The 16,485-nt window shown below is 37.1% G+C and overlaps 1 protein-coding gene across 1 annotated transcript in view; it reads right to left on the minus strand.

Annotated features, from left to right (window-relative positions):
- Positions 1 to 5,170, minus strand: part of LOC122570944 — a 90,755-nt gene extending 85,585 nt beyond the window's left edge. Inside the window, exon 1 of the mRNA XM_043734016.1 lies at positions 4,273 to 5,170. Coding sequence (XP_043589951.1) covers positions 4,273 to 4,307 — 35 coding nt within the window. The 5' untranslated portion in view covers positions 4,308 to 5,170. The remainder of the gene's footprint in view (positions 1 to 4,272) is intronic.
- Between the last annotated feature and the right edge of the window lie 11,315 nt (positions 5,171 to 16,485).

Below are 16,485 nucleotides of genomic sequence, written 5' to 3' on the forward strand. Positions count from 1 at the left end.
GTTTTGCGCGTTTTACGCTTCATGAAACTGCTCTTTCAGTATTTCAACGTAGCGTACACTGTGAATCAAGGAGACTCGTCCGTGTAATTCGCAATATGTCTATCGAACGACGTTCCCTACACATCCATTCGAGGCGTGGTAGAAAAACGTACTTTTACTTCTGAAAAATGTCTTGTTTTTTTATCTTCGTACCAGTGCGCGTCGTTAACCAATCGTAAAAGGAGCAGAACTAGGGGCGTTTCCGTGTTTTTAAACGAGAAATTTGAATTACACGTCCTCGATCTCCCGTTGAGATTGATCAAGATATAATTCGTCACAGTAAGCGGGGAAGAAACTAGAGGAACATGATGTCCCTATCTGTAGGAAAACACGCATAACATCGGGAAGAATTGGAGCTCGTGCTAAACGAGCATACACCACTTATCGATATTTATCGCGGGCATCGTAAAAGCAGCGACTACATTCCACAGATGGCACCTTCTTCCGTGTCGGACGAGTTTTACGCTGAAAAATTCCGGCCTTTACGTCGAATTCAAGTACATACGCGTTTCTCGTCTTATTTCTGCACACTCATAAAACCAGGAAGATTATACGCTCCGTAGAAGACGCGTGTGTTTTTACCACCTCGAAAATGACATTGTGTCGATTGATATCCTCGTTTCTTCGCAGTTGTAAATCTGTTCGATTTACGACCGATCGGGGGCTGCAATCGAAATACGGGCTCGGTGGGTCGCAAGGAATTTTTACGGGAGCCAATTAGCCAGTTAGTAGCACTGGTCGACCGGAAGAACCGACCCCATTATAATTTCTGATCGTGGCTCAATCTGCAAGATCTCAGAGTGAGCTTCCGGGATTACGATCCCGCGCTGGTTGACAGGGACGTCATAGAAAGATATGGCGCTCGAGATAGGAGGTGGATACGAGCTGGAGAACTAGCTGTAAATTAACCGCACACCACGGACCCGATGTATTCGTCGCTTCGTGTTCTTCTTCCTCCGGCAAGTCCGTATCTGTGCGCATGTTACGTTAGACGGGTATAGCTCGTGTATCGAGCTGCGTATACCACGGAAGGACTAGAGAGTATCCCGTCACGATTTCAGATACCTCGTACGCAACCATCTAGCCGATCGTGCGCAGCATTTTTCTCATGAGATTTGTATCGTTGCATGAATTCAAGGTTCCCGTGTCTCTGTGTTACGTCCAAGTATTTGAGTGTTTGGTAAAGAATAGAAGATTTTTAGAATTTGTACATATGGAATTTCAGAATGTTAGAGAAACTACATCTTTTTTTATCTAGGGATCGTTTTTGTTTCATATCTCGTCATTTGTTCTTTTGTATCTATATTTTGCCATTGTTTAAATCCCAATTGTTTGACAATTCTTGATGAATCGCATTGTGTTCTGTTATGAGTAGTTTTGGCTGAAAATTAATTAAATCTTTTTCTTCTAAACCGTCTCCGATGTGTTAGATTTATTAACTTTATTCAAACTGTAGAATAATCATTTGGGATATCTAGTTTGAAACCCCAGCAAGTTTCAGGAAAAGTCTGAATCCTTATCCTCTCTGTCATCAGGACATCAACTTTCTCTTTCGTTTCAATATTACGTATACTTTTCAATCAATCTACCTGAAACACCTCTAACAACTTCATCCATTTCTTCCTCTCTACAGTTTCATCCACATCCGCGCAATTATATCAAAGTTAATGCTTAACACATTACTCCGAAATAACTTCTTCTTCGCTTTAATCCTATTTTCTTCGTTCTAAATTTACTAATACATATTACAGTTTCCAAGATTCTATATGAATGATCTAAATTAACCGATACTCAAGGCTGTAATTACTCGATACTTGGCGTGTTTGTATTTCACTTGGTTTCTCGCGGAACGTGTAACGCAACTTTCAGATGCTAATGATTCAATTTCTCAACGCGTATCACACGATCGTATATACACAGGCGCGCGTCAGTTTTAATTACCAATCTCCTTTCGCGCACGTTCCTTCGTTATCGATATAATTTAGGCCTACGCATGCGTAAATTACCATTAGATCAGATAGATCTTTTCCCTGGATCTTTCCTTATCTCTGACATATTCAAACTTCGCAACGCTGTGGTTAATGTCCCGTTTGATCGCTCGACGATCCGATCGACGACGATCGATCAAGAGATCAAGGCCAACGCTACGATCTGCGAGATCGATCGTTTTTCCATTGGCTCGGACAACCATCGTTTCCGTGATCCACTTATTACGCCACCTTCCGTGCGCGTTCACCGGTAATAATTACCTAATTATTATCCACTCAATAAGAAATGTTTCTTGCCTACAATCGTAAACTTACGTGCGTTGCACGGCAACGAGATGCATGATTGATTAAAAGCAGATACTATTTTTTAATGTAACTAATAATCGAATCGTTTTGTTGATATAATGTTCCGATTTTCTCTAATCATTTATCAATGACGATTTGTACTATGTCATTCGTGGATATGTTGTACAGGAGAGTGACATAATCGTTCTTTACAAATCATTTATTTTGGAACTAAAGTGATTCGAACGAACGTAACGTGTCTCACCTATGCATTTATGGGAAATTTACAGATACAAAAATGTATAGATTGCAGATAATGTTAAAAATGTATAATATCAAGTATTCGTTGTATTGGTATAGTGAAATTGCATAAACATTCAGCAATTTAACAATCCAAACAATTTAGAGCAATTTCATTGCCTTACTTGCTATAAAAATATAAGTTTGCCTAAAGATCCACGGCTTAGTCATACACGTACTAACAATGTTTTTCACTCAATGAGAAACTTATATTTTTAATTCGTTAAATCGCCAGTTAGAAGACAAATAGAAAAAGATGATGTCCATCGTAGATCAGTGAACGAAAGTAAGGACGATGTTGGTATCTGAAAATACCAATTATTATTTACTTCGGCGCGAAACGATCGCAAGTTGTTGGAAGATCGAGAGGCAAGGGAAACGGATAATAGATAAACGAGATATGCGGCGTTTCACGGTCGATAATTCCGCCTCTAATCGATTATGTTATTTTTCATCGTTCCTCCCCTTCTGTTCGGTTCCCTCGTGATCGAACAGTTCTCATATCGGCTGAGAATATCGCGGCGAAAACGCTGGACGAACGATTATTCCTTATTTCCCGTAAATGAGCGGGCAATCAGCACTTTAATGCGATACCAAGGAATAATCCGCCGATCCCATCGATTCGCCGCGTGGTTATTAATCCATCGTTTAATTGTTTCCTTTTCTAAACCGTTCTTTCGTATGAATTAACATTTTTTCACGTTTTCTTTGCCATTTAAATTAAGATTATTCGTGTTTCGTAGCAACTGCCCGAAATGTTCATCTGTTCCATTCGAACGTGTAAATAAATCTATGTATATATTACTTTTAACACAAACGAAACAACTTTCTTAAGTAAAGAAATTATAATATTAGGTGCAAAGGACTATCAATTACAAGATAAAGAATCAATTTGCCATCTCCGATTAACTTGTTAAACACTTGTATAATAAGTATAGGAAATACTAAACTCGGAAAGTACTATTTCCATGAAGCTGGACGTAAAATATGTAGCAATTAGTGAATCAAGCATTCGAAATTAATCAATAAAAAGGATGTTTTTCGACACGACGTTGAGTCCTTTGTAACGATAAAGTATAGAAAGATAAAAATGTAACATAATCTTCCTGTCATTTATTCTATTCAATTGTTGCACTGTGATTTATTTTCATAATGACGGGAAAGAATATTTTAGAATTCTGTGAAGCTGCACGATAAATAATAAACATTTGTCGAAAGAGTAAAATACTAATTTATAAGATACATAGGTTGTCCTTAAGTTCTGAACTTTCTAAACAGCTTTCTTACGCTTCAAATTCTTCGAACGAAGGCACAGCTTACATTTTCACGTAAACAAGCGATGATAGATAATCGTATTCTAGAAAGGACATTTACCTTGCGAAAGGAAAGTTGCACCACCACGTGCACTACCAAGCGCGACGATCATCAATCTCGATGTTTAAAAAACATTCAACCAATACGCATAATTTCTCGCGAGAAAGGTAGCATTTTCGGGAAGAACGACAGACTCGGGTCTGACGAGGGTCCAGAAATGACAGAAGAAGAAGAAAAGAGAGATTCGATGCACACAGAGTTCGCGGTGTGCACTGTTGATCGCGCCTGCTCGTTGTCAAGCGTCCCCTTAAGCAACTAGAGCGAAGTAATAAAAATAATCACTTACAATCTAAACTTCCAGTCCATCCTCGTGGCAGCCATGACGCGCTGCTCGGTTCCACGGACCTGCAAGACCTTCGTTCGCCCTCGTCGCTGAGGAACCAGTCCCTGGAAACTCACTGGAACAGGGTCTCTCACGAATCACCAGTTGCACTGTCTTCCCTCTCGTCGAAATCGAAAGCGCTCGCTAACGTAATATCACGCGTGTCTGTGCACGTGTATACGCGTGTACGATATATATTAACGAACTATGTCTGTCGTTGGCCGCGTAGAACCCGTTCACCACCGGTTTCCGTTTAGCCGCGCCACGAACGGTCCGTTTCCACTGTCTGGTCGCGGCAGACGATCCACTTCCACTGTAACGGAAGGAGAAGAACACCCGACGTCCAACGAAACGTATCCTAACAATACGACTCTACCGATCGTATCGATCTATCGGATTTTTATTTTAATAATATTTCTTTCCTTCTTCGTCGAGATTTACAAAAATTTCCTCCTTTCTGTTACGTTCTTTGTGTTTGTAATTGGTGCACGAAACGAAGGATCGCCGAGTCTCGATATGCGGTTGTGTTCTTTCTACTGGAAGTCAAAATAGAGGCGCGCGTCAGTAGAACCGATCAAGAGTAGAAGGATAAAGAGAAGAGAACGGGCGTCCTACGCGCGATGCACGAAAATGGAGCAACGTGCGTTCTGTGCCACTGTTCTCCGTTCTCCGTAACACTCTGCCAGGATATCCGCGCGTGGCTGCTCGTCTTCCACGGCTGCGAAAGGTGGGAAGATGAGGAGGAGGAGGACGAAGAGTAGTAGAAATAGAAGAGGTTATGCCGAGGTGGAGGCGGTGGTGGTGGTGCTGGTGACGGCGGTGGAGGTAGAAGAGATGGTGGAAGTGGTGACGACGGTGGTGGACGAATGATTGTGACGGTGGTGGAGATGGTGGAGATGGTGGTGGAGGTGGTGGTGGTGGTGGTGGTGGTGGTGAATGGTGATAGTGGAGTGGTGGAGGTGGGTACTCGTGAGAGGATCCTCGCCGTGTGGAGTACTAAGTAATAATGACATGGTCTAGGAGATGCCAGTCAGTTTTGTAATAACGTCCGTAAAAAGTGAATTTCCAACGAAGGTGGGGAAACGTGGCTGGGTCCAATCCGAGATGGCATGGGTTCGACAGTTGGCCAATCGGAGCGCGACATTCCGGACCCCCAGGTTCCTTCGTCCTCGTCTTTTTCACACGTTTTTTCCTTCCTCTTGCGAATCATCTTCTTCACAGAGTCGTAGGTGTTTTTGAAGTTGCGCTAGTATGCTATTTGAAACGGACCGCCCGAGAGAAACGCTTTGGGCGTCGAGAACGGATGAACAGAATCGACCATTTCGAATCGAAACGATTCGTTCGAACAAACTCTAGGAATTCGTACGAAATATCTTCCTGCGACGGTTTGTCTTTTTACGAAGATTTTCGATTCCAGAAAAAAATTGTAAATATCAGAAAAATCGTTAATTACGAAAGAAAGGTGATTTGTCCAAACGAACGTGGTTCAAGTATTCGGGAAGCGAAATCTCACGTGTCGATCTGCGATCGTACAAGTTGCTATCATTATGGAGCATTACGCGTGCATCGCCAGGTACTCGGTACATTTGACTGTGAACGGTATAGTGTACAATATGTCAATATGGTGGTACCATCGTTAGAAAATGATCACCGCAAGGACAAATCGGTCCACGAGGATGATCTATGGTAATGAGAAAAAATGATTTGCCTCGTATCATATAGATGCTACAGGCAGCGATAGTAGCAACGATAGCTATCTCTTTATTGCATAACGATAACATATTTCTTTTTGTTATGGCGAATACCGCTGCTCGCTTTTTATTAATCCTATTTCATTTATCACGTCGATGTGTTTCACGATTCTCTTCGTATTAACGTTTGAAATTTTGAAATCCAAACTAGTGATGTACCTCGCTATATGCTTTGTAGATTGCACTTATTAAAGATATCCAAATTCGAGTGATTTTTAATTCAATTTAAGATCAGTCTTCTAATAAGTACAGAATAGCAATTTATAAAATGATTCTATCGGAAACTATAACATATGAACTATTTGGAATTGCTTTTCGTAGTATGATTAAAGACTGATATTACTTTCTTATTAATCGAATACTTCGTTAAAAAGCAACGGAACACTCTATATAATTTTTATAATCAACGAACAAGAAATTAATAATATCGCCAACGTAAAACTTAAATAACACGTCAACCTCCGAACAAGCGACAAAACGGCAGATCTTTCTGGTCGTTTTGAAGAATAATAAAAAGGGTCATTGTTCGGCAGGAAGTACTGTCGCTTTGAGCAGCGTTTCCGCGAAGATTCCGTTTCGCACTCGTGTAACGGCACCGGGCGCATCCTCGCCAGGGAAATCGTCGAACTGTTGGAAAGAGAAAGAGACCGGTACGCCACCAGAAAGAACTCCGTAATAGAGAAGAAGTCCCTTATTTCCGGGAAAGAAATCTTTATTTTTCAACTGAATTTCCCATGACTCGTTAATTGCCTGCGCTCGCGTTTCCTTGGACCTATGACGTGACGTCATTAATTTCCGCTCCACCAAGGAATCAACAAATAATTGATACCGATACGATAATCTCGTGATTACCGTCTTAGTTTTCCATCAGCCTGAGAATGCCAGCCTCAACATTGTATTTCAATTAGACGAGCGAAATAAGCGATTAAAGAAGAAAAATAATTTACGATAAAGATGCATCCTCACTGAAGCAACAATTTTGTACATTCTGTGGCCTATTGTCTGTTGTATGTTTCAAACAATACTCAACAAGTATCAACTTGCAGAAACATTTTATCGTTTCGGTTTCAAAGTGACAATTCGTTTCAAGCAAACAAGTTAACAACTGCGAAACAGTTTACAAACTGTGAACATTGAAAGATCATTTGAGTTTCTCAGAAGCCAAACTAATTAACTTTGTTCAGAAACATAATTATTATACAATGTCTTAAAAATTGTAGCATATTCACTTCCATGAACTTATTTATCAAAAGAGAAGCGCACAGATAATTGTAAATTCGAATGTCAGTGTGGCCTCTGAACTACTCATCCGTTTCCCTATTTTTCGTCAAAATTCTACCTCAAAACGAAAACAAATAATTTTTGTTACTATCAACAGAAACGTGTACACACATTGGCTAATAACCATCAATTTTTTCAAAAACCGTAATACATCAACAAAAAGTTCCTCGCTGTTGCCTCAGTGAGGATGCGGCTTAAGGAACCTTCGAAAACCGAAGCTTCGTTGGAAGAGTTTCACGCTCGATCCTGTTCCTCGTCTTGATCAGTGACGTGAAAGGAAATCGTTCGTTTACGAGCACCAAAGGTTAATTGATACGATGCTACTACTAAATAATAATTAGGTCAAGAGTACCACCGATGAGCCCGCAGGGAATTGATAAATGGACCGAGTTAGGTTTGGTACACATGGCGATGCATCGCCTGGAATATGCGAACAGGCTACCGTTCGCAGAGAACGTTTCCGTGAACCGTCTGTTTTCACGTAACGGGATCGGTATCTGCGGAAATTGACGAAATTGTCGACGATACCGGTTACATCGGGGAGAACGTTGCATAAGATGGTTCCGCGTGTCGGAGGGCACCAACGGTTTTCGTTTTCACTCAGGTTTATGGCTTCGTGTATTTCTCTCGGTTCTTTTGGATTTTCCCAGTGTTAGAAATATCTTCCATATTCCCTGAGTTGAGTATCAGTGATGCATTCCTTCAGAGTTCCTGGGGCTCCTGAAGTATTTAAATAGGACACCATAGAAATTTTAACCGATAGAAATCCGGCACTATACTCTGCATCCTCCCCTAGAGACTGCGAGGTGTTTATGAAGATTTCCTCCACGTAAAACAAGAAATTAACAAGAAAACAACAAAGAAAATTATATATCTATATTTACCTAGAGGATTCTACCATGGATTATGAAGTTCTAAGACTTTAATGTTTGTAAACATACAGATTTCTATATTAAGATATAGTTCCATTCAGTTTCTTCAAATCAAAAGTTTTGTCTCTTGCATTACCTTCTCTTCTTGTAGGCTTTTTATTTATTAACATCACTGACCTCTTGAAAGGATTCTATCATGAATTATAAAGATCTATAACTTTAATGTTTGCAAACATACAGATTTCTATATTAAGATATAGTTTCATTCAGTTTCTTCAAATCAAATGTTTTGTCTCTTGTATTACCTTTTCTTCTTGTAGGCTTTTTATTTATTAACATCACTGACCTCTTGAAAGGATTCTATCATGAATTATGAAGTTCTAAGACTAATGTTTTCAAATATACAGATTTCTATATTAAGATATAGTTTCATTCAGTTTCTTCAAATCAAAAGTTTTGTCTCTTGCATTACCTTCTCTTCTTGTAGGCTTTTTATTTATTAACATCACTGACCTCTTGAAAGGATTCTATCATGAATTATGAAGATTTAAGACTGTAATGTTTGCAAACATGCAGATTTCAATATTAAGATATAGTTTCATTCAGTTTCTTCAAATCGAAAGTTTTGTCTCTTGTAGGCTTTTTATTTATTAATATCACTGATCTCTTGAAAATGGTAATGTGAAGAATTTTATAGTTTTGTCTGAATTTCACCTGTTAAAATATTGACGCGCGCAATTGAGAATTTTACTTATTCTTATTTCAGAAATCCTTTGTTGTCGTTATCAGTTCATCGTCTCGTAACACCGCGGCATGCTTTACCTATTACGCATTTTGTAACGTAAACGACGTAACGGTGAACTTCTCTCGAGGTCCCTGTGAACGAAATACGTATCTTAATTATCTTCTTTTGATAAATTTAACGAGCTTCTTGCGCGAGATCCATCTCCGCGGATTTTTATCTAATTTGCTTATCAAACAACGAAGACGTCGCGTTGGCCTATTTCTCACTATACACTAGGTGCTCTTATTCTTCTTCCACGTACCAAACAAAATGATTTAACGGTATTAACACCCGGTCACGAGTCTCTCCTTTTTATACGATACTCTTCAAATCTTTATAATTCTCTAACAAAATGTCCCACTAATCATTCTTAAATATACCTGTCGTGCCGTTTATTAATGATTGTCATTTTCATTTTCTATACACGTTACGGAATTTGATAAATTTTGTAGCTTTTTGTGAGGTAAATAAAGTGTAAGATAGTGCAGACAGGGTGTGGCAGGTGTGGCACAATCGCATAAAAGGTTATTCCATGTGGAAGAATAAGTTGAGTGACTGAATAGAATTCTTTTGACTCAAGCCTCGCTTTAGAGAGTTGAAAATTTGTCAAATGTAAACTTGGGTATTTCTAGACTGGCTATAAGCGAATCAACAGAATGTCATTTTGTATGGAAAGCAGGTCGAAAAAGTCAACAAACAGTCAAATCAAATTTCCTAGATTGATGTGTCGTTTATGAGGAAAATGAATTAAAAATTTCTTCGAGAACGCATACCTAAGACTAATTCCCAACTAAAAATTGTAAAACGAAAGAATTTTAATCTACAAATTTGAGTTACTTGTGCGTTACACCAAAATTATATTCCACTATATATAGAAAAATCTCCGGTTGATTATCATCGAAATTAGCCTAGTTCACGTAGATTTAATACAAACTACCGATGGTTAACAGGAAGCTAGTTCTACCAAAACCAGTCAAAATGACTGGTTTGTGAAAAATACGTAATAATAGAATATTTGTATATTTATTGACTTATCACTATCTTACAGAAGCAATTGCATGTTATGTAGTACAGTTTTGGTATTATTAATCCATCTGGGACCATTAGCACATTTATAAAATTGTAGAACCATTCATTTTGACGGTATTTCTAGCGTTAGCTTCCAGCAATCTAGCGATCAATCCGGAATTTTTCTGATAACTGATGTCATCATATCGAATGATACGCGTTAAAAATTGTAAAAACGTGTGGCAAGTTGTAGAGAACGAGGAAACTGATTAATTGGAGTTCGATAAACTGATTGCAGAACCCTTTTACGCTTTGACTGGTATTGGTACAAATAGCCTAAAAAAGAAAAGAAAATTCATTATATTATTCTTTTAGTTATGGTTGCGAAAGTCATTACATCATTGCGGAAAAAATATAACGTGAAGTAGGAATTTTAAAATGAAATTGTAAAACCAGTCAATTTGTCTGGTGTGGTAGTTCTAGTGTTAACAAGTTTCAAATTAGGTCTTTCCAAAAGCAGAGACTTAAACGAAACAAATTCATTCTAAATCTCTAAACTCAATATAAAATATGTAACTCATAAAATATGTAGCTTCTGTAACTCTCTCAAGTTCTCTGTTCATATGTTGCGTTTTTAAATAAATAAACTCGCGTATAATTTAAACATTGCGTTTTTATTCACGGAGGAGGCCATGTTTCACGGAAAATCTTATTGACAGTGACACTGCAGCAAACCGAACAATTGAAACCCGACCTGGGGCACAAAGCCGCAGAAATGACTAAATACCGACTCATTAAACGTAATTGTTTGTGTACCAGCGAAGTGAATACGAGTCCCCTTCTGGCGGCACGCTTGATGCGTCGCTCTTGCGTGCGTGTAATCTTCAGACGAGACTTAGGTATGTTACGCGTGCGCTGATCAGAGTAATCTGATTTTGCTGTTCTTTTTTCCTAGGCAAATTCAACTTTGTTATTTATAAAAGATTCGAGATATAATTAACTAATCAAGCATTTTACGAGCTTCGTTTTCCGTACGACTGGAAAATACTATACTTCCATATAACTCAGACTGTCATTTTCTGCCCACGTCAGGTAAACAATAAATATATTTTTTCTATTTTAGTGCATTATATCTTCATTGAGTGTTTCTATCGTTAATAATTGCAAATAAAAGATTTGTGCTGCTGTTAAAAAAGGTTCGGTCTTGAGACAGTTAAAAATGCTTGATGCGAGAAGAATGATATAAGTTTCGAAAAAAAGTAATTAAAAATATCATATCAGATCATTTTTTTTTCTCATTAAAATGAGTAAAACCGATAAATATTTCAACAATACATAGTACGAAAAGCTTTCTGTACAGTTCAAACCTAACTTCTTTCTTAAGAAGAATTATTCTGCTTTGTGTCACAGAGCATCCAGAAGACGTATTCAAAAAATATTTTATACGATGTTACCAAATCTCTTTAAGACACGCATAAGATGTCTCTGTACTGTTTGTAATGTCCGGGACGGTTTGATGGATTGGTAAAATTACTGCAACCTTTCGGATTACCTGAATGGTAATCCGTTCTTGAACCACGTACATAACAAGCATGTACAACAAGTTCAATGCGGTTAATCTCGTTACAAATCACGGTACAGAGAATACCTACAATCTCCGTGAAATCCCTCTTTATCCAAGGTCTAACAACGTAAACGAGTTCCAAAGGAGTTCGAGTTGAATCGATTGTAAGCTTACAATTAGTATCTTCAACTGTGGATTATCATTAAAGCGGAGTGAGACTCTTTTCACGATCGACATCTTCGACTTCTTATTCCTTCAAAATATTTAAGGAAATATATAAATGAAGATAATTAGATTTAGAATAGATTTTAACAAAATCGTTGCAATAATAGAAATATAATAATTAATTACATAACTAGCATGTGTATATTATATGTATTTTAATCGTCGAAACATGATTTATAAACAGGCGGTATAACATTACTAGAAAAATCAGTCTGTTTTAAACATAATTACTTTATGCAAATTATAGATACAGAAAGTTTACAATATTCGACCAGCAATATGTAACACGAACTGTAATTTCTCAATACAACAATATTGTTCTTAAATCGTCTGGAAATAGAATTCCACACGAGGAATCATTTGAAACAGAAGCGTGTCTTGTTCTTTTATACATCGGTGGCCCTGAAAGTTCGCACAGCCGAGAAACAATGGTCCCAGAAGTCGAACCACGGTAACTGTTGCATTATTCGCTGCAAGATGCAGCGTCAACCGGGCTATCGTGGGTTTCGATCGACCTCTTGCTAGATGTTAGAGGCCACGTTCGCCGAGCTGTCGTCCTTTCCTTCTGTTTTAAACTCGATGGCCAAGCGAACGATAGTAGAACAAGCCGTTTGGCTAAATTACGAATTATTTGCCTTAGCGTTTCCAGAGGAAAATTTTTATCTGCGACACCATTGTCAGAGATAATTTGACCCGGTCAAAGAATTCCTGCAAATGAACAGTTTCACTTTACAATTCCGTCTTTCTTCCTTCTTATCGTTGCTCGCGTAATTCTCATGAGTAATGTTGACTTCGTGATTTAGGAAGTTGGTGTACCGTTTCATGGATCCTCCGACATGTTTAATACAAGAGAAAATGTTAGGATATTGCTTTTGTGTTTTTAGATAATTAGATAGATAATTGGCGATCTCTGTTTGTCTAATTTCTATAACATTCTACGAATTCTGATAATCAACCACTTGGTATTATTCTACATTTTTACATTTTATCTTTCTCGTAAAGATGTCAGAAAATCGCTCTGGAACCATATTCTTCGTTTTAACATCAATTTACATTTTCAAAATAAAAATTAACAAAAGAAACTTTAGATATTGAGACCGTAACCTTATTTTGTACGCTTTACATTTCTTTTATTCATAGAGTATCTCATTTTTCCTGTTCATCGTTCAAAATATATGTTTCTCGAGGAGAATCAGAAATTCAATAGACTTAAATGGCAAGAAATTATGCACTTGATGGAAAATTAACCCGCTAAACTTGTGAAAATTGCCGAACAGAAAACGTATTGTATAATACTCTTCCACTTTGCATTTCAAATCGCGAATTCAATCTCCTCTTCGATTCTTATTACCATCGCCTCCTTTTCGCGACTCTTTGTCCCACAACATCACAACCACAATTTCATAAAGATACACCTGCAAGTACCTCAATCTTCTACAAAGTCTTTTACACGCCCTTTAACAAACGCCTTACACAAAGATTGCATCCACCTCACGATCACGAAATGCATTTCCATCTACATACATGTAGACTTGTGTTTTCGAATCATTACGATACCAAACACGATACAAACGATGAAAAAGTTTGATGAACTTCCGATTTGAGGCGACGTCTTGATCATCGTCTGACTGGTATAATAGCCGTTGTTTCGTTCGGCTCGTTTGACCCTTGCCCATGAAATCATCCTACTATAATAATTTACTGCTACCAGCTCGTGTTTCTAGTCGGTAGGCGCCTTCGTTCCTCTCAATCTAGATCGGTCGGAGGAAGAAGCAACGTTTCTCGAGTCAGCCCTGGGAATCGAACCCGGAACCCAGCCTGTTTTCTTTTTCCTCGCGGTACCTTCTGCCCGTACTATCTTCGCTCCACGCCGCAAAACTGCCCCGCGAGTTATCCTATCGACCATTTCTTCAATTTCGCTGGATGCATTTTCCGTTACGCGAACGCGGAATTTCCATTGAAATTCTGGAACATACATGACGCGTCTTCATGCCTTTTGGGGGGAAAAATTATCCTTTTCGTGGGTTTTATTTGTGAGTTATTTTACTTTTGATTCGTCTATTTTTTTGTGATTGAGAAAATTTTTTAAAAAGATAACGAAAAGAAGTAAATGGTAATCTTTTGATTTGTGTTACAACTTGTTTAATCGTTGAAGGGTTCAGATGAAGATTAGTGCAAATGACAGGAACTTTAATTTGAAACAAGGCTGGACCAACACTATCCTTCTATAATATATTCTAAAATACAGTGACAAGTGATTAACATAAATTACAGTGTAATTATTATACATGTACTTGAATTGAAAATTTGAAAATAGTTCAACATTTACATACATGATACTTTAAAATAATGTAGCTTTAAATGTAGCTTTAAGTTATTTTTAAATTTGCAATTCTTTGCTGAGATTCTACTTCATTCAATCCTTAAATTTAGAAAGATTAAGAAATTTTAGCTTCTTCATTTTTACAACTTTTCTATTGACTCCCATAAATATTGCAATAAATGTCATAACAAGATATTGTCAAATAAGATCTCTTTTTACAATATTTTCTTCACACACCTCACTTAGCAAGGCTGGACCAACACTATCCTTCTATAATATATTCTAAAATACAGTGACAAGTGATTAACATAAATTACAGTGTAATTATTATACATGTACTTGAATTGAAAATTTGAAAATAGTTCAATATTTACATACACGATACTTTAAAATACAATGTAGTTATAAATTATTTTTAAATTTGCAATTCTTTGCTGAGATTCTACTTCATTCAACCCTTAAATTTAGAAAGATTCAGAAATTTTAGCTTCTTCATTTTTACAACTTTTCTATTGACTCCCATAAATATTGCAATAAATGTCATAACAAGATATTGTCAAATAAGATTTCTTTTACAATATTTTCTTCACACAACTCACGTGACTTATATCTCGATAATAGTACTCTTTTACAATGAAGAATCCTTGTATACTTAATGTCTGGCTAGACGTTATGTATCTCCTTAAACAAAGATAAAAGATGCAAAGAGAGTATCAAGCGGAACCGGTAAGGAGCTACGGCTGAAAGTAACAGCTCTATTAAATGCGATCGTACAGCTTCGAACTTCCTGCTGTTGCTTCACCGACGACGATAATCGATGCTTAAGGACACGACGAAGGCAAGAAAGAATTCACTTGATCAGCGCTTGTTGAAGGATCGAGAACGGTGAATAAAATATATACATATTTCTGTAGTGAACCATCGGGAATTCACCGTTACGTGGTTCACCTCATAGTCTGAAAAGATCAAGGGAAGAATAGTATGATAACCATTTGATTCGATAACATATCAAATATCTCTGGTTTACAAAATATATTTTATTTTTTGTTATATCTATTACATTGAATTCAAATACAATATATAATAAGCAAATTGCGAATATTTATATATTTTGATGACTGCAACTGGAGAAATTTCTTTCGCTTCCTAAATATTATAATAAACACTTTTCTTTGGATAGTTTATACACTTTTGTCTATTTAAATTCCCTATGAATGAATGAACGTTATCTAAAACGAGATAATTGATGACTCGCTGAAATATTTGACCTGAAAAATAGGCCATTTAAGTGTTCAATAGCAGTCAATCAAAATACTAGAACACTACTTACTCTGATATGTATAGATATCTTTTTCATGCCCGAGTTATTCTGAAATTGTTTGCCAAGTTGGTAATTTATGGTATCCGTGGCTTCGCACAAGAAATCCAAATGAAATCCAGGAAATGAATTTCTAAAGACACTTTACATTGCAAATTTTTATAAAACTTGATAGAATAGCCATAAATTATTGACAAAATAATTATACATTAAACACTGGAAGATACAGAAAATGATAGGTAATGAAAAATTCTAACAGTAGATTGGAATTCAGTATAGAAAAATGTAAGAATAAGTGCGAATATTTATACTGTGACAAAAAGTTCGTTAATCAGTGCATTAGATCACGCGATCTTCGCACCGTTGAGGAATCGATCCCGAAACAGAGAATCGACGATCGTGTTTTCCCGTTGTACAAACAGCTTCCGGTATGATGCTTCGCTGTATGGTTGTCCTGTGTAATGACACGTCCTCTGGTTATGGTGTCACTCGTCTATTGTCCGCTCGTTAATTACACAGGTGACTAGAGCCTCGTTCGCACGTCATGTTTTATTTTCTGGAGGAATTACGGTGACACGGTGAAACATGGATATAATTGAGGACCTGTAGAACAAGCATCATAAGGAAAACAGTAAAAATCATTAGGAAGAAAGAATCGTGATATGGATAGCATGAATAACATCGTTCGATTCTATGAATTAGTTTTAACGTATGTCTTAAATTCAGATCATTGAACTTATTAGAAAATCAATTGTAGGTGATGAGTATTCTAGGTATCCCTAGAATGAATTTAAATAGTTTTCGAATCTCAAATATAATATTTTGATAGATATAAATATAGTGAATATGATCAGATCGATATAGTGAACCGAGAACAAAGTTAATTCTGTAGAAAAATTCCAATCGATAACTTAAATTTATGTGTCTAGATTTGGATACTAGAGAATTATAGGTGACGATTATTCTAGGGATCCCTAGAATGAATTTAAATGGTTTTCGAATCTTAAATATAATATTTTGATAGATATAAATATAGTGAATATGATCAGAT

The sequence above is a fragment of the Bombus pyrosoma genome, linkage group LG1, assembly GCF_014825855.1.
Source record: "Bombus pyrosoma isolate SC7728 linkage group LG1, ASM1482585v1, whole genome shotgun sequence".
NCBI lineage: Eukaryota > Metazoa > Arthropoda > Insecta > Hymenoptera > Apidae > Bombus > Bombus pyrosoma.